The following is a 20,437-nucleotide window of genomic DNA, read 5'->3' as shown; positions in this document are numbered from 1 at the left end:
CGACCTAGAGGCACACACATCCTCAGTCTTTCCCCTTTCTCTGCCGACTCGACCCTTTCCGATGGGATTGCCAAAATCGCAAGATCCACCCATCTGCCCCGGCTTGGGGCCACCACCCCGCGCTGCAGACCCGCGGACGGCGCCCGCAGGCTCGCAGATCGTTCCCTCTTCTCTCAGGTTCACGTCGTCCTTGGGCGTGTTCCCTACGGACCACGGTCTCGGGGTGGGAGCCCGGCCCACTCCTCGGCTTTCGAATCCTTATCCTCCCCGTCCCCAGCATCGATCTCCTAGTGGTGCCCAGTGAGACGCTGAGGGTGCCCCTATCCTATTCCGTTCAGCAACGCGGGCTCTCACAGCTGCAAGTTGCTTTGTAACCCACCCTCCCGCCTTCCAGCTCCTCTGCATCCACCCTTCCATTCATTTTCCCATTCATTCATTCATCCTTTTCTCTTCGTCCCTCCTTCATTCATTCATAGCCCCCCGCCCCGCCCGCCTTGGCATTTCATTCATTCCTTCCTTCCTTCATTCATTCATTTCCCGGAGCTCGTCTAGCGCACACCCCTCGAGCCGAAGGCCCCAACGCGCAGGCGCAGGCAGGGATAGGTAGGCACCCTCCAATCGCTGGGCGTTCTCCCTCCTCCGGGCGCCCGTCCGCTTCCCCATGAATGAACATTGACGTCAATGGGGCGGGGCGCGCCCACGTGACCCTGCGCGCGCCCCTTTATAAGGCGGTGGAGGCGCGGGCGCTGTCCAGCGTGCTGAAGCCGGAGCGAGCGAGCCGCTCGGAGCTGCGCCGACCCAGCTGAGCCCAGCCCACTGGACGCCAGACTGCGACCGTCGCTCATACCCCAGCCACCGCTCGGAGCCCAGGCGGACGCGTCCCGATCTTCCCCTGTCCCACCCTACCCCGACCCTCCTCTCCACCTCCCGCGTCGTGACACCAGCTGGTAAATACTCCGCTGTCCGTCCCTCAAACCCTCTGCAGCCGTGGGCGTGAGGGAGGGCTCTCTCTCCTCCTGGATGGGGATGTTGAAAACACAGCGGGGAGCCCCCAGTAAGGGTCCCTGGTAAATGGGGGAGTCTCAGCTTTTCTCTTGCTGCTGAAGTCGCCCACGCACCATCCGGGAAGTCCTATGGGGAGGGAGCATAGATTTTTTTTCTTATCCTTGCTGCTTAGTACGTGGGCGATGGCAGTGAGATGGCTCAGGGAAGGGGGCGAGGAGGCACTGGGTGAGCGAGGGTTTCGGGCGTTCTTTTCCCATTTACACGACTCCAGAGATCAGCACAACATCTTCCTCCTGTGCTCCTAACCGTCCCTCTTCTGGGTAAGGTTAGGGGATCAGGGAAGCCCCGGATTTCCTGCTTAAATGTGGGGGAGGGAATGTAGAATTAGGAGCGGGTAATTCTTACAGAAATCCTCTTTCTTTGGCCCTTTCTCTTTTTCAGTCTCTGGCAGCCTCTTGGTCATGAAATCCCTCAGGTTGCCGGCTTCCACCCTCTTCTGCTTCCTTCTACTGATCAAGGGGTTAGGAGCAGCGCCCCCGGGTCGCCCTGAGGCGCAGCCTCCTCCCCTCAGCTCTGAGCATAAAGAGCCGGTAGCTGGGGACGCAGTGCCCGGGCAAAAGGATAGCAGCGCCCTAGAGGTCCGAGCTGCTCGAAATTCCGAGCCGCAGGACGAGGGAGAGCTTTTCCAGGGCGTGGATCCCCGGGCGCTGGCCGCGGTGCTGCTGCAGGCACTCGACCACCCAGCCTCGCCCCCCGCGCCAGGCGGCTCCCAGCAGGGGCCAGCGGAGGAAGCAGCTGAAGCTCTGCTGACCGAGACCGTGCGCAGCCAGACCCACAGCCTCCCGGCGCCAGAGACCAAGGAGCCTGCGGCTCCTCCTCGCCCTCAGACTCAGGAGAATGGGCCCGAGGCAGGCGACCCCTCCGAGGAGCTCGAAGCGCTAGCGTCCCTGCTCCAGGAACTGCGAGATTTCAGTCCAAGTAGCGCTAAGCGCCAGCAAGAGACAGCGGCAGCAGAGACGGAAACCCGCACGCACACGCTGACCCGAGTCAATCTGGAGAGCCCGGGGCCGGAGCGCGTGTGGCGCGCTTCCTGGGGAGAGTTCCAGGCGCGCGTCCCAGAGCGCGCGCCCCTGCCGCCCCCGGGCTCCTCGCAATTCCAGGCGCGTATGCCCGAGAGCGGGCCCCTTCCCGAAACCCACCAGTTCGGGGATGGAGTGACCTCCCCCAAAACACACCTAGGCGAGGCATTGGCACCCCTGTCCAAGGCGTACCAAGGCCTGGGTGCCCCCTTCCCCAAGGCGCGCCGGCCTGAGAGCTCACTCCTGGGTGGCTCCGAGGCGGGGGAGCGCCTTCTACAGCAAGGGCTGGCGCAGGTAGAGGCCGGGCGGCGGCAGGCTGAGGCCACGCGGCAGGCCGCAGCGCAGGAAGAGCGGCTGGCCGACCTCGCCTCCGACCTGCTGCTCCAGTATTTGCTGCAGGGCGGGGCCCGGCTGCGCGGCCCGGGGGGTCGGGGGTTGCAGGAGGCGGCGGAGGAGCGAGAGAGCGAAAGGGAGGAGGAGGAGGCGGAGCAGGAGAGACGCGGCGGGGAGGAGAGGGTGGGGGAAGAGGATGAGGAGGCGGCGGAGGCGGAGGCCGAGGCGGAGGAGGCGGAGAGGGCGAGGCAGAACGCGCTACTGTTCGCGGAGGAGGAGGACGGGGAAGCCGGAGCGGAGGACAAGCGCTCCCAGGAGGAGACGCCGGGCCACCGACGGAAGGAGGATGAAGGGACACAGGAGGGCGGGGAGGAGGAGGACGACGACGAGGAGATGGACCCGCAGACGATCGATAGCCTCATCGAGCTGTCCACCAGACTCCACCTGCCCGCTGACGACGTGGTCAGCATCATCGAGGAGGTGGAGGAGAAGCGGAAGCGGAAGAAGAACGCCCCTCCCGAGCCCGTGCCGGCCCCCCGGGCCGCCCCTGCCCCCACCCACGTCCGCTCCCCGCAGCCCCCGCCCCCGGTCCCCGCCCCTGCTCGAGACGAGCTGCCGGACTGGAACGAGGTGCTCCCGCCCTGGGATCGGGAGGAGGACGAGGTGTTTCCCCCAGGGCCCTACCACCCTTTTCCAAACTATATCCGGCCGCGGACACTGCAGCCGCCTGCAGCCTCTCGCCGCCGCCACTATCACCACGCCTTGCCACCTTCGCGCCACTATCCCGACCGGGAGGCCCAGGCGCGGCGCGCGCAGGAGGAGGCGGAGGCGGAGGAGCGCCGGCTGCAGGAGCAGGAGGAGCTGGAGAATTATATCGAGCACGTGCTGCTCCGGCGCCCGTGATCCGCCCCGGCCCCGCCCCCGCGCGACCCCGCCGCGCGCGCCACTCCCCCCTCCGTGTCGTCCTCTCCCTTGTCGGTGTTTGCATGCGCCCTGGCCCCGCCCCTCGGCCGCCGCCCGGCCCCGCCTCCGCCCCGCCCCCGAGCTGTGCCGGGACCTGTCGGACCTCTTTCTGTGGCCCGAACTCCCAAAACTCACTCACGGGTGACCCGGGGCCAGCCCAGGCGGGCAGGTGGTTTGTGCGAGTTCCCTCCCCCGGAGGGACGGGACGTCCCCGTCCAAAACCGGAAAAAGCAGTTCCAGTTAATTGTGTGAAGTGTGTCTGTCTCCAGCCCTTCGGGCCTCCCAGAGCCTCTCCACCCACTCCCAAGTCGCTGTGAATTTACCCTTCTTTCCTTTCTCTGTTGTAAATACCCCTCACGGAGGAAATAGTTTTGCTAAGAAATAAAAGTGACTATTTTATTAGGACTTTGTTCTCGGTTATTCACCCGTCCCCTTGGGCCTGTGTGGTCCTTCCCAAGGGGCGGTGAGGGAAGCGCCAGCCACAACACTCGTCCTGGCTCCCTACCCCAAACCAAAGCCAGGGTTGGTTGGAGAACCACTGAAACCGTATTTGGGGGCAGAGTATGGCTCACACCCATTAGGAAACTCGGAAGTCCACGTCCAGCTTGGGGGTGGTGGTAGTGAAAGGCACTGGTCCCCAGGGCTGGACAGAGAGAAGCAGAGTGGAATGTAACAGAGTCGGTTGTCTGGGATGAGCCCAGCAAGCTTCTGGTTCAAAAGAAAATAACTTTGCACAGAAGGTGCCACAGCTCTGGGTACTTTGGAGGCTCTTCTTTCCTTGATGCTGGGGCTGCTTAGACACCTCTCCCTTAACTGCTCCCCGAATTCCCTGGTCCTAGGTGCTTCACAAGAAATGTGGGGAGCAGGGGGTGATAACCACAGGGAAACCCCAATTCTCCCCATTTCTTAACCCTTTTCTAATCTCAGATACCCTTGAACTTCTGATTATCCTCCCCAAACGAAACTAAGCCAGGCAAATGAAATCTCCTACAAAGAAATCTTAGGAGAAGTGGACCCACGTCCCCAGGAGTTGTTCCTCCCTGGGCAAAGGCATTGAGCATGAAAATCTGTTTGGGGCGAGGTGGCCAGATAACATACTGGACACCTAAATTTGAATTACAGATAAACATCAGATAGGTCATTAGAATTAAGTGTGTCCCAAACATTGCTTGGGACATGGTTCCCCTGCTCCCAAAGTTATTTGTTTTTTATCTGAAATTCAAATTTAGCTGAGTGTCATCTATTGTTCTTCCCAAGTCTGGCAACCGTAGTTCCTAGTTTAGGGCAAGAAGCTAAAGGGCAGTGACGCCAGCAGCCGGGCCTTTCTCCACACAGCCCAAGGCAAGCGAAATCCAGAAATGCTTCTCCTTTTATTTCAGAAGAAAGGACTTAAAGGCAGACACACACAGCCCCACCCTCCCCCAGCTCCTGCCTCGCCCGGAACTGGAGTGAAGGGAGGGAAAGGGCCAGCTCCCACCAAGCCCTCCCCTCCCCCAACCCTTCCTTCCCTCAAAGTGGCAAGGTTAGAAAAAAATTAACTACGTTGTTCCTCCCCTGGCACTGGACAGAGGCCCCACTACAGCCAAGGAGAAGGAGTGGGCAGGGGAGGGCAAAGGCCTTCCCTCTCACCGTAGGGAAGCCCTCCCAGGCAGAGGAGCTGCCCTGGCTGGATGGGGGAGGGTGGAGGTAGGTCACGGGCACGGGGAAGAGAAGAGCCCTGAAAACCTTTTCCCTTTAACCTGACATATTTATATATTTACAGTTATAGGGAGGGGAGGACATCTGGGGGCATTGGTTCTTCAAAGGCAGGGAATGAAAGCCAAATAGCACCCCTGTCTTGGTCACATTTTCCTGTCTCCTAGCTCCTAGAACCTTCAGTGGCAAAGGGGAAAGAGGAAGGAGGGGTGGAGGGAGGCAATGTTTCAAGGGCCAGAGAGCCCACAGCTCACTCCAAAGGAAGGTGAGGCAGCAGAGGAGCAGCAGGGTCCCACCGAGAAAAGGGCCCTGGGCTAGACGGGGAGAAGCAGCCACTCACGCCCTGCTCCCCACCAGTTCCCATTTCCATGCCCGGCTGGGCGACCGGACTACGCCAGACCCATCTCCTCCAGCACACTGCGTGGCGACTCATCCTCCTGTGGCAGAGACAGACAGAGGGTGACGCAGACACCAGGAGAGGCAGACAGGGTGGGCAAGACGACAGCAATCACGAGGAAGGTTGGGGGGAGCATAGAGAGACATGGGGAGGGGGAGAGAAGCCAATGTGAGCCCAAGGCTGGGGTGCTGTGGGCCCTTCAGGGCAGCTCGCCAGCCTCCTGGGGCCACCCAAAGCCAGTGAATGAATGGTGGCAGTGGGGTCCAGGGTCAGTCCATCACCACCCAGAGAACCTAAAGCCCCGAGCTTGGGGAGCAGGGGCTCTCCTCAGTACCTGGGGGCAAAGGCAGTGGAGCTGGGACGGGGAGAACGGAAACCTGCTGCTGGGGGGCTGGGGGTGCAGATGGTGGGGTGCTGTTTTTCAGAGTAGGGGGAGGCAGTAGGAGTTTGGCACCAGGTCCCTGAGGGATGGTGAACCAGACTGCAGAAAGATGAGTCATTAGGGCCTGAGCAGAGCACTAGTAACACGGGTGGGTGTGTGCGCCAGGGCACAGGCATGTGTGAGTGTGTGTGAGTGTGTGCATGTCGAGGGGACGCTGGACCGGAGAGGGGCCAGCTCAGCTCTGGGGCTCTCCTACTGCAGAGAGGGCCCCCCCACCCCCATCTCTCCCCCTCCTCAGAGCCAGCTCAGGCCGCTCACTCATCACTGCAGATTCCGGTGACTCATCTCCCTGCATCAAGGCTCAGCAATGGCACAGCAGAGAGGGGGCAGGCAGTAATGGGGTGAGGGTTGGGGCGCTGGATAGCAGGGGCACTGGATCCAGGCACCCTTGACCCCAGCCCCCAAATTCCCACAGCCTTTTGCTCCTGAGCAGCAGAGGCTTTTGAGTAGGTGTGTGCAAAAAAAAAGAAAAAAAAAAAAAAGGTGGGGTGGGATAAGAAATCAGAGAAGAAAAGAATCATCTGCCATGTTCCCCTTCTCTAATTCTCTAAGCAACCCTTAATGCCAAGAGAGGCGTGGGACAAAAGAGGTTCAGTTGGGACAAGACACCTCAGGTCTTGGGAGGAAGACAGAGCTTGGAACAAGGGGAGCACTGGTGGGCTGTCTGCCCCCCTGTCTCCCACTCCCTGGGATCAGGGCTTAAGGACAAGCTAGAGAGCGGGGCGCCGTGGAGGCCATATGCCACAGGGAGGGGGGCCCCCTTGGCGGCAGGCAGGGTGTCCAGGGGAGGCAGGGCACCCTCTGCCAGGGTACTCTTCCTCCTCCTCACTGTCCCTGGCCCGTACCTCCTGCAGCAGGTCTGCCTGCTCGATGGCCTTTAGCACACTCTTCTTGGAGGTGTCCTGGACATCCCCCCCCATCAAAAACTCATCCAAGATGAAGTAGGCCTTCTCAAAGTTGAAGATGATGTCCAGTTCGCACACCTGGGAGGAGAAGCAGAGGCTGCGTTGAGCTTCAAGGTGCATTCCCAGCCCCCACCTTTCTTAAGACCACTCCTCCCACCTGGGGTTCTGGCCCCAGGCCTCATGTCCTCCCAACCACCAGGCCTTGGTACTAGGTTTGGCTTTTTTTTTTCTCTTCCTCTTGCCTCTTTCTCCCTGATCATGAACTATTAGTTGTCCTATTCGACCCTTCTCTGTGGCTCTCCTTGCCTTTCCCCCCAAATCTGTGACATGTTCCCACCGAGGCTGGGCTAGCCTCTCTCCTTAGCACTGTGGGGCAGGGAGGGAGGAGATTCTGGACCATGGGGTAGAAGACTTGAGTTCTAAACAGGGCTCTGCCACTGAGCAGCTAGCTACACATGTCATTGAATGTCTCTGAGCCTCAGTTTTCTTTCTTTCTTTCTTTTTTTTTTTTGAGACAGAGTCTCGCTCTATCACCCTGGGTAGAGTGCAGTGGTGTCATCATCATAGCTCATTGCAATGTCTAACTCCTGGGCTCAAGGGATCCTCCTGCCTCAGTCTCCCAAGTAGCTGGGAGTACAGGCGAGCACCATCATGCCTGGCTAAGTTTTCTATTTTTAGTAGAGATGGGCTCTTGCTCTTGCTCAGGCTGGTCTCAAACTCCAGAGCTTAAGCAACCCTCCCGCCTCGGCCTCCCAGAGTGCTGGAATGACAGGCATGAGCCACTGCACCTGGCCTGAGCCTCAGTTTTTATATCAATACCTACTTATAGGATGAAATGAGGAATAAACACAAGAACCTGAACACACTTTGTAAATTAAGTGGGATACAAATTATGGAGTTATTACTATTTCCCATCTCAGATCTGAGCTGTCTGCCAATGCCCAGGCTATACCCCAGATAAGTTCATTCAGAATCTCTGGGAATGGGACCTAGGCATCGCTATTTTTAAAAACTCTCCAGAAGATTCCAGTGCAAAGCCAAAGTCAGGAACCACTAACAAAACCTGAACTTGGTCTCTGTGTGAGAAGTTCAGGCTGGGCTCTCCGTGGAGATTAAGTACCAGATTCTGCCCCCATCCTCCCCCCAGCTCAGGGATGATTAAGGGACAAGGCTAATAGGCTTAAAGATTAAAAAGGGAGATTAATTACTATTCTCACTGCTCCAACTTCACCTCTCCCCTGACACTTCCAGGGCGGAGACTGGAAAGGCCTCAAAGTTTAACAGGAAGAGGGGATTTCTGGGTATGGAAACTGGGGCGGGTGGGGAGACTTACACTGCCAAAGTATTTGTCCAGGAGCTCCACATATCGGTGGATCAACTCCAGCGTGATGAGCTCATTGTCCTGGCCCTCGATGGCGCAGCAGAAGTAGAGACTGGCGTATCTGAGGAGAGGGGCACATGCAGCACAGCTGGGAGCTTGCTTCAGGACCCAGGCATCCCAGGCTCAAACCTCCAACCAGCCCTGGGGACTGGGCCCTGACTGGACACAGGTGGGGTGGCCCTAGGGTATGCAAAGAGCAGCTCACTCTATCTCTTAGTGCTGTCTTACAAACAAGCAGGACACATGCTCTTTCCTTCTTGCCCTCTGACCTGCTCGGTTTGACTCAGCGAAAACCTGAGCCAACTAATTCACCTGCTCAGAAGAGAAGGAACCGGAAAGGGTGTGTGTGTGTTGTATGTGTGTCTGTGTGTTGTGAAAAGTGGGGCAGGATTTCTGACTGGTAAATGAGACTACAAGGGACGTGTGCAGTGGACAAGATAGGGCCATAGGGACAGAAGTATGTACCTGAGGCAGGTGTCAGGCTTCAGCAAAACCAAGTGGGGAACAAGAATTTCTTCAAGGGGAGTTTGGAAAGTAAAGGAAGCTTTCACCACTGTCCTTCAGATGTCCTCAGCTCCCAGGTCTCCCTCACCTAAGGGACTGCCTTTTCTCAGCCCTTTTAACCCATTGCAAACTCTAATCTAGCACGATCTAGGCAGGTCTGAGAGTAGGTGGGGAGTCACCTCTTATAGACAACCTTGAGGTCCCTCCACTCCAGGAAGCTGCACATCTTGGGCTTGCGAGCCAGAACAACCTGCATCAGCTCCCGAACCATCTTCTTTCGCTCCTTGTCTGAAGTAGCCAGGTACCATTTTTGCAGCCGCAGTTTTCCCTGCCGGCTGAACAGCAGCATGAATCGCATCTAGGGGATGAGGGCAGAAGTGAGGGTCAGAGATTTGATTCTCTGAGCCTCTTTCTTCCCCAAACTCATCCCCTCTAACTCTTCTCTACCCACAGCTCCTGCTCCTACTTTTTTCAAAAATCCAGCCCCTCCACTCTAGGTGTCCCCACCAGCAGGTGTCTGTTTTGCCTTCTGGGGAAAGCCAGAGCTACTGAGTCTGTCATCTGGGTTCAAATCCTGGCTCTATTAATTATGTACAACTTTGGGCAAATGACTTGATGCCTCTGGGCCTCAGTTTCCTTATCTGTAAGATGGAGATGATAAAAGTACCCACCTTACAGAGTTAGGAGGATTAAATGAATCAATATACACAACAGTGCCTGGCACATGGCAGGCACTATAACCTGTTAGGTATTATTATTATTATTATTCCCTGAACTATTTCCAAGGATATGTAAAATGCCTAGTACAGTGACAAGAAGCCCATAGCTGGTGCCAAAGAGATGCCTGTTCTCTTCCATGCTCCCTCTATCCACCACCATGCTGAAATTGCGTATTTTATTCCTCAAGAAGCTACCTTAATTCTCTACTCCATCCTAGCCATAAGTCCTTAATGATGTCCCCAACACACTGGCCTCCTGTGCCAGTCCTGTGCCCAGGGGTATCCTTCTCCGCATTGCGTATGTCTAATGCCACACATGGGACTGGGATGTCCAAATTCCACCCTTCTCTCTTCAGCCAGCCAGCATTTGGCCCCTGACATTTTTCTCTTAACTTTTCTTCCTTTTAAGGTGCCTCCAGGCCAGACACCAGGTGACCAGAGGTCCCTTTCAATCCCTCAGGGCATGACACCCAGGGGGTTCCTCTAGGGAATGTTTGTAGAACAAAGAGCAAGCTAGGGGAAGTGGGATGGAGTGCTGAGCCCTCACTACCCCCTACACCCTGGCTTCCCAGTTCCAGGGGGTCTGGGCCACATCCTGGAGTTATCTCCTTCTCCCAGCAGTCCTCTCCATGGACATTACCTGGGCTGGAATCCCTGGGTGGATGGAACAGTACTAGCTTAGTAGGTTAAAAATCAGAATTGAGGAGAACTGTTTTTTTTTTTTTTTTTTTGGTGGTGGGAAAGGAGAACAGAGGGGCGCAAGGGAGCTCTGGGTGGCTAAGACAGGGGGGTGGGGAGCGAGCAGGAAGACGGAAGGCCTGGGTTCCGGAAAGGGAGTGGGATGGGGGGCGGAGAACGAAGAACCTCGAGCCCAGGATCCCAAAGCTTGGGTCCTTGAGAGCAAGACCTGGAGCCTACTTGCTTCCCCACCTCGGCCCAGCCTCCAGGCGAACATGGCCAGGAACCCAGGCAGGGCGATCACTCCTTGGATCCGGAAACTATCCCCTCCCACACCCCGCTCCCTACAGGGGCCCTGCGCTCCGGTCTGGGCCGCTCGGGAAGAGGGTCTCGGTGACCCGCGACCCCGGCTTCCTCCCTCCACGAACAGACCCCAGCGCCCTCTCCCTCGGGCGACTTCCCTGCGGCAGTGGTCTGGCCCCCTTGGACCGAGACCCGGGCGATCCTTCCGGCTCGGGACGGTCCCGCCGTCCCCTAGTCAGCCCTCTCGTCCCACAAATGCGCCCCCTCCCCGCCCCTCTCCCGAATGCCATTTCCAGCTCTTCCTTCCGAGGCCGGTCCGCCCACCCGCCCAGGTAAGTGAGGCCTCCGAGGACCAGAGGGAAGAAAGAGCGGCTCAGACCGAGGGCGGCCCCCAAGGACCCCTGCAGGTGCAGCCCACGCCCCTCGCTTCCCCCTCCCCTCCCTCTTCGCACAGCCTACCATCCTGCAGCCTCTGGCTCGGCGCGTCCCACTTCGGCCACCGTAGGCGCCAGCTCCACTCCCTTTCTTATCCTTTCTCCCCCAGCCCGCCCTCTTGGCTGAAACCCCGCCCCGGCCCGCCCAGGCTGTGAGCCCCGCCGCTCTACGCACTGCGCAGGCGCCAACGCTGCAGGGCGCGCGGGCGGGGCAGGAGGCGGAGAAGCAGAAGCCATGGCAACCAGGTCCTTGACTTCAGCTTTGAGTAGCTCGGTCGTCATGGCAACAAGGATGTCTGGTGGGGGTTGGTTGGAGGATGGGGGAGGAAGACAATGAAGTCCTCGCGCTTTGGAGTGTTGAGGGGGAAAAAGGCGGGAAAAGGGGTGCGAAGTTCAGTGATCGAGATGGGAGGATCCTTGAAGTTCTTGAGAAGGCAGGGAGAGCCAGTGGAAGGGGTGTGGGCAATTAAGAGGGACCAGGGTGGGAATTATGTGTAGCGGAGGAGGAATGACCTGGACAACAGGAAAAAAAAGGGCAGTGGTGGGGCAGGAATGAGGAAAGTATAGGGAGGCGGGGAGTACAGGGTCTCGCTCTGCCGCCCAGGCTGGAGTGCAGTGGCACCATCATAGCTCACTGCAACCTCAAACTCCTGGGCTCCAGCGATCCGGCTAATTTTTTTATATTTTTAATAAAGACGGGGTCTTGTTCTTGCTCATGCTGGTCTTGAACTCCTGGCCTGAAGCGATCCTCCCGATCCTCTACCCTCGGCCTCCCAGAGTGCTAGGATTACAGGTGTGAGCCACCACACCTGCCTGACACTCTCATCATAAAGTAAGAGAAATGTGTAGGAAATGAGGGAGATGAGAAATACCAGAGAAAAGGAGGGGCTGATATAAAAGGGATATAAAGAAAAGGAAGAGAGGCTGGGCGCGGTGGCTCACGCCTGTAATCCTAGCACTCTGGGAGGCTGAGGCAGGCAGATCATTTGAGCTCAGGAGTTTGAGACCAGCCTGAGCAAGAGTGAGACCTCGTCTCTACTAAAAAAAATAGAAAGAAATTATCTGGACAACTAAAAATATATAGAAAAAAAAAATCAGCCAGGCACAGTGGCTCGTGCCTGTAGTCCCAGCTACTTGGGAGGCTGAGGCAGTAGGATCACTTGAGCCCAGGAGTATGAGGTTGCTGTGAGCTAGGCTGACGCCACGGCACTCACTCTAGCCAGGGCAACAGAGTGAGACTCTGTCTCAAAAATGAATTAAGGCAAGAGGGGAAGAAATAAAGAGAATCTTAAAAGGTTTAGTGTTAGTCAAAACTAGAAAGAGAAAGATGAAATGCAAACCTAAATGTAAAGGTGAGAAGGATGTAAATTGTAATATGAGCTTCATAGCTGAGTGAATGTGTGTGTGTGTGTGTGTGTGTGTGTGTGTGTGTGTCTCCATGCAGTGAACTAAGGAGGTGTGGAAACAAGGGGAAGAGAAAATCTTAAATTCTGTCATGCTGTAGACTTAATATCTATTTTTAGATATTTTTGGCAATGAATGATGCTGTTATTTTTGAGTAGCACTTGAAGCAATTGTTGGTAAGGCCTTACCTGTCTCCACTCTATGTTCTTTTTTTTTTTCCCTTGTTCTTTGTTATGGAGGTAACATGCTCTAGTGGCAAGAGGGTGGGCCTAATTCACCTGGGATGCAATGTTGTCTCTAACTCTTACTAAAATGTACAGACTCAGGCCAGTTATTTAACTGTCCATCTCCTCATTTCAAGAACGAGGACAGCAGTACATACCTTCCAAGGTGGTTCTGAGGAGTAATGTATAGAAAGTATCTAGGACACTTTAATCACGTGATAATGGTAGCTATTATTTCTCCTTCCCAACTTTTCCTTTTTTTTTTTTACCTTTTCTTATTTTTCCTTTCATTTTTGTTTCTTTTTCTCTGCCTACACCTTAGGCTTGCCAACAGCATAATCTAAAGTACATGGTATTACCAATGGGATATCTTACCAATGGCATAGATAGTTGGCTAAACTATCTTCGTGTTATTTATTAGGTCAAGAATAAGATCAATAAAGCAAGGTGTTAGAGTCAGAAAGGGTGTATCATTATGCAGTGAAAAGAAGAAATAGAAATGTGTAAAAAGGCAGAAAACAAAACAAATAAAAAGAAATACGCTCATGAGAGAGAAGAGAAGATTGTGCATAAAGAAGTATTTAGCAGTGAGGTAAAGACATAAGGCAGAGACCCAGGCAACAGCCTGTGGAAATTTGGAAGCTCTATAGATGTACACTCCTACACTCCTTGGAAAGCTGACACTTTCTAGAATTCCTCGTTTCGATGAGGTATGCCTAACTGCAGAAACGATAAGATTCATGAGAGAATTGTTAGAAATATGAATCATAGAATTCAAATGGTTCAAAGTAGTTAAAAGATGGGGGGCTGGATTTCTTCTTTGTTAGTGAGCAATGAAGGTGGAGAATCTGTGAGTTAGTGGATCCAATACAGCTTGTGCACGGAGATGAGTTTAGATTTGATTCAGTAGGCAGCCGGGAGTCATTATGGTTGTCTGAGCTGGTGAATAACTTGGTGAAAACAATGTTAAGAAAATAATCTTATAGTAATATGTGGGACGGTTTGAAAGGACAGCTGGAAGGCTTGAAGATCATCCAGGGGGCAGTTTTGGGAATCCAATCACAAGGATGAAACAGAGAGGGACAAATCAGAGAGACCTCTAATGGGCCAATCAACTGAAGTTGATCGTCCATCTAAGCAGAGAAGAAGAGAGAAGAATCAGAGATGAGCGTGGAAGATTAGAGGTGCCATTTGTATTAATATAAGTGGAAAAATGGAAGAGGCGAGATTCTCCTTCATAGGTAGGGATGATGTTTGTTTTGTTCTATAAACCTTGCTGATACCTCCCCATGGGATAGAGTTTGAATGTTTGTCCCATCCAAATCTCATGTTGAAATTTGATCTCTGATGTTGGAGGTGGGGCCAGGCCGAGTGGGAGTTGCTTGGGTCACGGGGGCAGATCCCTCATGAATGGCTTGGTGCCCTCCCTGTGGTAATGAGTGAGTTCTCTATTAGTTCACGTGAGAGCTGGTTGTTTAAAAGAGCGTGAGCACCCCCTCCTCTCTCTCTTGCTGCTTCTCTTGCCATGTGACACCCCTGCTCACTCCAGGTGACATGCCTGCTCCCCCTTTGCCTTCCGCCTTGATTGGACGCTTCCTGAGGCCCTCACCAGAAGCAGATGTTGGTGCCATGTTTCTTGTACAGCCTACAGAACCATGGGCCAAATAAACCTCTTTTCTTTATAAATTACCCAATCTCAGGTATTCTTTTATACCAACACAAAACAGACTAATACCCCATGCCTCCCTCCTGCGGTCGCAGAGGTGGTTCCTGCCGTGGTTGACAGAGTGGCCCTGGAGACTTCTGAATCCTTTCGGCCCTGTAAGTTGATGATCCGTGTTCTTCCTTCATGTGATGCTCTTCGCACCCGCTTTTGGCCCATTCTTTATCTAGTTGTCTTAGTCTATTTGTGCTGCTAGAACAAAATACCTTAGATTGGGTAATTTATAAACAACAGAAATTTATTTCTCACAATTCTGGAGGCTGGGAAGTCCAAGATCAAGGTACCAGCAAGTTTGGTTTATGGTGAGGGCCGTTTTCTGCTTCCAAGATGGCCCCTTGTTGCCACGTCCTCTGGAGAAGACAAATACTGTGTCCTCCTGTGGTGGGAGGGACAGAAGTGGCAAAAAAGTGGGCAACTCCCTCTGTCAAGCCCTTTTATAAGGGTACCTAATCACTTCCTAAAGGCCAAAGCCCTTAGTACTGTTGCACTGTGTGTTAAGTTTCACATGAATTTTGGAAGGGATGCTGTCGTTCAAACCATAGTAGTAATTCATAGTTCTCTGATGGTGTCATTTGCAGTAATCTCTTTTAAAAAAATTTTTTCTTCTTCTTCTTTTTTTTTTTTAATGAGCAATCATGTAGGACCTTATCATATGCTGCCCCTTATGGTCCTGAACATTTGAACACTTTCTGTGGTTGATGTTTGTCATTCTTTTTACCTCCCTCTAAACCCCCTTCTTAGAGTATAGAAATGCTCCATACTCGAGGGAGAGACAGACCAACCTCCCAGTATAGCATTCAGATTTCCAGATATTGACTTTTGTAGCATTCTTTGTGGGCACAGCATGGACATGTCTGCTGGGCTCTGCCCATCCGTGCACCTGCCGAGACTTTGGTCCAGGAGGGATTTAGGTGGGTATGAGGTGATGGAGGGTAGATAAGACCCTAGCAACGGGTCAGAGGGTCAAGTTCCTAGGGCAGCAGGGGAGTGGCACCAATGGCATCCACAGGACGGGCAGGGGCACAGGCGTAGTGTGGCACATTGTTCCTAGTGTGAGACCTCCCCCCATCCCTGGTTCTCTGACTGTCCTGGTGGTTCCCTGAGCTCCCCAATTTCCTTTTGTGCTTCAATAGCCAGAGTTGGCTTCTATTGCTGGTAACTGAGAACTCTGCTCCATAAACTGCATTATCGTGGCATATTGTGCCCGGCTGCATATGTGTCCGCCTCGTCTCTTCAGCGGGTTGTAAGCTCCCTGTAGGATGGTGTCACCTACATCTGTCATGTCTTCCTGGCACCCAGCACAGTGCTTGTTGGTTAGCTTCAATTATGATCTGTATAGATGGTTACTAGTGTAGACATTTAAATCTTACTTCTTATCCAAAATATGCCCAATTCTATTTTCATATTTAGTATTATGCATTTTATATCTATCATTCCTGCTAGATGATAAAACCGTCTTCTTTTGCTGTTTCTGTTGTGCCTAGTGCAGTGCCTGACACGCAGCAGGTACCCAATATTTGTTGAACAACTGTATATGGGATTCCCCATTGCAAATTCCATTGTCATCCTAAACTTCACGTACCGAAAACAAATTACCTCTTCCTTCCGTTTTCTCCAGAAAGCATCTCGTCTCTTGGTTTCCTGTTGTCGTTGACGTTGCTGTCTTTTTCTAGATTTGCAAGCTGTAAGGCTGGGACATAAAGGGCAACAGAGAAGTGTGGCTTATTTAAGGGACTCAAGGAAGACTTGCCTGACTAGATTAGGAGAGGGCAATGGGAGAGTGGCTGGGTTCTCAGAGGAGAGAGTGAACAGTCTGAAATCAACCTGGCGACTTGGGACTTCACTCTCATGTGTATCCCTTGAACATGCCTTGCTGTAATTTTTCCTTTGTGATTTTGTTCATGCTGTTTTCTAGAATGTCCTACCATTCCCTGCAGACCCAAATCCATCTTATTTATCCTCAGGCAGCTGCTTCTCTGATGAGTATTTTATGTTTCAGTCCAGATTTTAGCAACCATTTCTACAATGTTCCTTTCAATTTTTAGAAAAATTATTTTATTTTTTTGAGACAGGGTCTGGCTCTGTTGGCCCGGCTAGAGTGCAGTAGTATCATAGCTCACTGCAACCTCAAACACCTGGGCTCAAGCGATCCTCCTGCCTCAGCCTCCCAAGTAGCTGGGATTACAGGCACGCGCCACCACACCCAGCTAGTTTTTCTATTAATATTTTTTGTAGAGATGAGGTCTCATTATGTTGCCCAGGCTGGTCTCGAACTCTTGACCTTAAGCAATGCTCCCGCCTCTGCCTCCCAAAGTGCTAAGATTACAGGCATGAGCCACCACTCCTGGCCCCTTCCAATTATTTTTACAGGGACTTACATAGCTTTCATCCAGCTTTTTGGTGTCAGTTCTCCTTAGTTACCTGATATTTAGAGGCATCACTTACACTTTCTTGTTAATGTTTCACAGTACCCAGTACAAAGTTCGGCCTTTAAATAAATACTTGTTAAATTGAATGGAATTCCAACTTGGCAAGATTTGGGTTGAAGCCACAGCTGCTTTGCTTCAGAGAGCTTTCCATTGGAGTCAAAGCGACATCTGGTGGCTAGGGGATCAACGACTCTGTTTAGGACGTGGCTGTCAGGCTGTGAGGCGGCCAGTGTAAGCACGGAAGGCGCAGGTAACTGGCACTCGAGAGCAGCACCTTTGTTCCTGACCACGTCCGAGCCCTTCTTGGTGTTCAGGTAGACTTGTTCCTGTTCACACATGCCACAGAGAGAGGCGCCACGGTGTAGTGCAAGGAGCAGAGGTGCCCAACTCCCTGGGGCTGTTGAGTAATAGTAACAATAGCGCAGGTTACCCAACCTCTCAGTGTCTCAATTTTCCTCGTAAGTGTTTGCTACTATTATTATGACACTTACTTGAGGAACTACCTAAAAAAATGCTTTGGAAAACAGAAGATGTCTCCTTGACAAATTTCATGCCGATAGAATATTTTTTACCATCGAGGGATTTAGAACACATGTGGGCAGATAATTCTACTGGGGGAGGTTTACAAGAAATCTGCAGCAGTGGTAGCTGGAGGCAGATCCTGTTAGTTTTTCATTTCTAAAGAAAGAGAGAAAGGAAGACAAACTTAGAACAGCTGAGGAAGGGGCCCCAGGCAAAGTCAAACAGAACTGACCGCACCAGCGGTCTTTGTGCTCACGGTATCTTCGAAAAGCACACAGTGCTGTTCAATGGGGCATTTCCTGGAGCAAACTTCCTCTGTGGTGAGGGGCCTTTTGAAGAACTCTTTGCTCTTGCACCTTCTCAGCATGTATGGACAGTTTTTGAACTGTATACTGCAGAACTAGGGCTAACATGTTCTGCTTTTTAAAGCATTTTGTGCAAAATGAGGCTTTTTAGGTTTCTAAGCAAATCTGTTACAGATGGGTAGCTTGTCACCCACTGGCCCAGGGCCTGGAATTGGTCGTATTTTCAGGGTATAAGGAGGTTGAAAGATATACGTGGGTCCCAGTGTCCCTGAATTCTTGGACTGTTGCCTTCATGACTGCAGCTGCCCCATGAGCCCAAAGAGGTGTGTGTACAAGAGGATGAGGCAGAAAGAGGAATACTTTAGTACCGGCTGAAATTTTAACCACAAATCCCAGGGTAGAGTGATCTTGTGAACCTGATCAGGCCACATCTGTGTTTGCAACTCCGGGCTAAGCTAGCTAAAAAAAAAAAAAAAAAGCAGGCCAAGTGGTCTCTATGGCCTTTTCTTTCTCTAGTTCTACAACCATATCTTGGTCCTACAAAGCTTGCCAGTTGCATAGTGAGAACAGGAGAGGAAAGATGAAAAACTCACTGAGGTTAAAAGAGCATCTCTCTCCAAAGCTGATAGTGGCTTTAGTAAGTTACCCATTCCGAGCCTCTCGCCCTGGTTCCCACTGGCTTTCTAAGGAGAGAGGAAGATTCTTCCTTCCAAGCTTGCCTCAACTTTGGGACCCCTCTTACTACATTGGTGTTGTAAGAGAGGAGAAAGCTTGAAGAAGGCAATCTAAAGAGAGGACTCTGTGAGGAGGGGGCATCCAACACTGTGTCCCCTTTGAGACATCACGTTGGAGGCATCCAAGGATGCCCCTGGATTGACTCTCAGAGGGAAGCAGGAATGGGAGGGGCAGACTCTAGAAGGCCTTTTGTCCATGCTGAATGAGTAAGGAGTGAGTAAATGAACGAATACCCTTTCTGGATTCACTCTCAAAAACACTATGACCAGAATTTGCTCCAGGGAAGTCTAACATCATCTCAGAGAAAAAGATAATGTGGAGGTTCTCCTAGTTCTATCTTTATTCATGGCAGAGGGCTCATGTAAGAAAGTCGTGAAGTCTTATTTAAGTTTGAGAAAAGGTAAGCTTCTAACCAGGCAAAACGATCACTTTCGATTGTTCTGTACCATTTGAAAATGTTTGTGTTACTAGAATCACACAATTTCAGGATTGCAAGGTTGCTAAGAGAGACACTTAGTCCCGTCCCTTGAAAGTTATCCTGGGGTACATGAGCACTGGAATAACTATGTAAGGATGGCGTTGTTGGTAACAGCACCACCAATGACAACAGCCTGAAACAACTGAAGTGCCCATCATTGGTGGTTAAGGAATTACAGTGCATCTGTACATGTAGCTGATAAAAAGAATTAGGGACAGATGTCTAGGATGGCTCGCTCATTAGGCAAATAAAGCAAACTGTAGAATTCTCTATATATCTATGTATCTATATATAATAACTTTATTTGTGTGAAAGAAAAGAGCTTTAAATATGCTTGTTGAATGCTTAGTAAAGTTCTAAAAGAACACCCAAGAAACTGGGGGCCTATTATGTTTCTACTTTTACCTTTTTGAACCTTTGACTGTCTTACTGTGAGCATTATTTTTCATAATTTAAAAAAGTTACTTTGTCTTATACCCTGATCACTGAAGCATCCCCACCAAGTGGTCACCTTGGCTGTCCTTGAATACTTCAAGTGACAGAGAACTCACTACCTCTTAACTACCAGACATTGTTTTGACCAAGAACCCCCAGACCATAATTAGTGTCTATTAAGAAATGAGATAGGTATCCAGAGGGCTGGCGCTGTCAGTGCTATCTTTAGGGTTCTAGAGTTGGACAGCACACAAATTTGACAGATAGTTATTGGTATTTTTTCAGTTTTGTTTTTTTTTTTATTGAGACAGGGTCTTGCTCTGTCACCCAGGCCAGGGTACAGTGGCATTAGCCTAGCTCACTGCAACCTCAAACACCTGGGCTCAAGGCATCTTCCTGCCTCAGCCTCCCCGGTAGCTTGGACTACAGGCACGCACCATCACACCTGGCTAATTTTTCTATTTTCTGTAAAGATGGGGTCTTGCTCTTGCTCAGGCTGATCTTGAACTCCTGGCTTCAACCAGTCCTCCCACCTGGGCCTCCCAAAGTGCTAGGATTACAGGCACGAGCTACTTGCGCCCAGCCTATTTTTTCAGTTTAAACACTTATTTTTGAATATATGAACAGAAACTAATTGAGGGAAGTGTGTCCTCTGCCAGGAGCCTTTAAGATAGTGGAGGACGAGAATAAAAGACTTTTCAGGACACTGTATTTGGAAGGATAGTAAGAATATATATCACAAAAGAGTCTTGTTTTTAAGGAACCTGGTATTTAGATTGGATTGGGAAGGTAAGGCGCACACACAAAGTTAAAGAGCAGACATGAATGCAAGTACTGTCACAGACCAGGGAAAAGAAAAACCGGTAAGTGTCAAGTTGAGAGTGATGATGTTGGCTGGACGCAAGGGGACACCCTAGGTGGAGGAAATGGAACTCGATCTGGGTTTGGAGAAATGGGGAGTGGCGGTAGGTGGAGGGTATTTGGTGGTGGGAGGAAACGGCACGAACAGAGTTGGGAGTCCACAGGGACAGTGACCACGAGCAAGCCGGACTGGGTGGGGGGATAGTGGTTGGGGGATCCCTTTTTCCTTTGTGAGGGTGATGCTTGGGGGAGAATCAGCACCCCTGCCCCACCCTGCCCACACGCATGTCCTTGGGGCCTTGTGGCAGAGCCATGGTGAGCAGTCTTGCGGAGTCACCCATGGCAGGTCAACATGCCCGCGCCTGTGGGTGTAGGTTTCACAAAGGTCCCTTTCACCGGAGAGGTCTACGAACCAACAATATTTTGATTTCTTGTACTGGAAGAAAAAGGCAGGGACTGTTTTGGCATATTCTTTGTATTTAT

At 52.1% G+C, this 20,437-nt stretch overlaps 2 protein-coding genes across 2 annotated transcripts; one reads left to right on the top strand and one right to left on the bottom strand.

Annotated features, from left to right (window-relative positions):
* Positions 1-734: 734 nt before the first annotated feature.
* Positions 735-3,785, top strand: VGF (VGF nerve growth factor inducible). Its single transcript, XM_012663945.1, has 2 exons — positions 735-947; positions 1,447-3,785. The coding sequence occupies exon 2, from the start codon at positions 1,467-1,469 to the stop codon at positions 3,318-3,320; it is 1,854 nt and encodes a 617-aa protein (XP_012519399.1). The 5' UTR covers positions 735-947; positions 1,447-1,466; the 3' UTR covers positions 3,321-3,785.
* A 1,328-nt stretch (positions 3,786-5,113) lies between these two features.
* AP1S1 (adaptor-related protein complex 1, sigma 1 subunit) lies at positions 5,114-10,975 on the bottom strand. Its single transcript, XM_012663944.1, has 5 exons — positions 10,864-10,975; positions 8,884-9,062; positions 8,153-8,261; positions 6,760-6,897; positions 5,114-5,512 (listed from the first exon to the last, which is right to left on the bottom strand). The coding sequence occupies exons 1-5, from the start codon at positions 10,864-10,866 to the stop codon at positions 5,465-5,467; spliced, it is 477 nt and encodes a 158-aa protein (XP_012519398.1). The 5' UTR covers positions 10,867-10,975; the 3' UTR covers positions 5,114-5,464.
* Between the last annotated feature and the right edge of the window lie 9,462 nt (positions 10,976-20,437).

This window comes from Propithecus coquereli, unplaced genomic scaffold (assembly GCF_000956105.1).
Source record: "Propithecus coquereli isolate 6110/MARCELLA unplaced genomic scaffold, Pcoq_1.0 Scaffold840, whole genome shotgun sequence".
NCBI classification, from domain to species: domain Eukaryota; kingdom Metazoa; phylum Chordata; class Mammalia; order Primates; family Indriidae; genus Propithecus; species Propithecus coquereli.
Note: the sequence above shows the minus strand (reverse complement) of the source record. Positions and strands in the feature narration are given on the sequence as shown.

Excerpts from the sequence above, each read along its gene's own strand:
- VGF (XM_012663945.1), top strand. The coding sequence starts at position 1,467 with ATGAAATCCCTCAGGTTGCCGGCTTCCACCCTCTTCTGCTTCCTTCTA.
- AP1S1 (XM_012663944.1), bottom strand. Across the intron at positions 8,262-8,883 it reads CTCAAGGTTGTCTATAAGAG|ATACGCCAGTCTCTACTTCT; the intron begins GTGACTCCCCAC and ends CCCTCTCCTCAG. Across the intron at positions 6,898-8,152 it reads TGGACAAATACTTTGGCAGT|GTGTGCGAACTGGACATCAT; the intron begins GTAAGTCTCCCC and ends TTCTCCTCCCAG.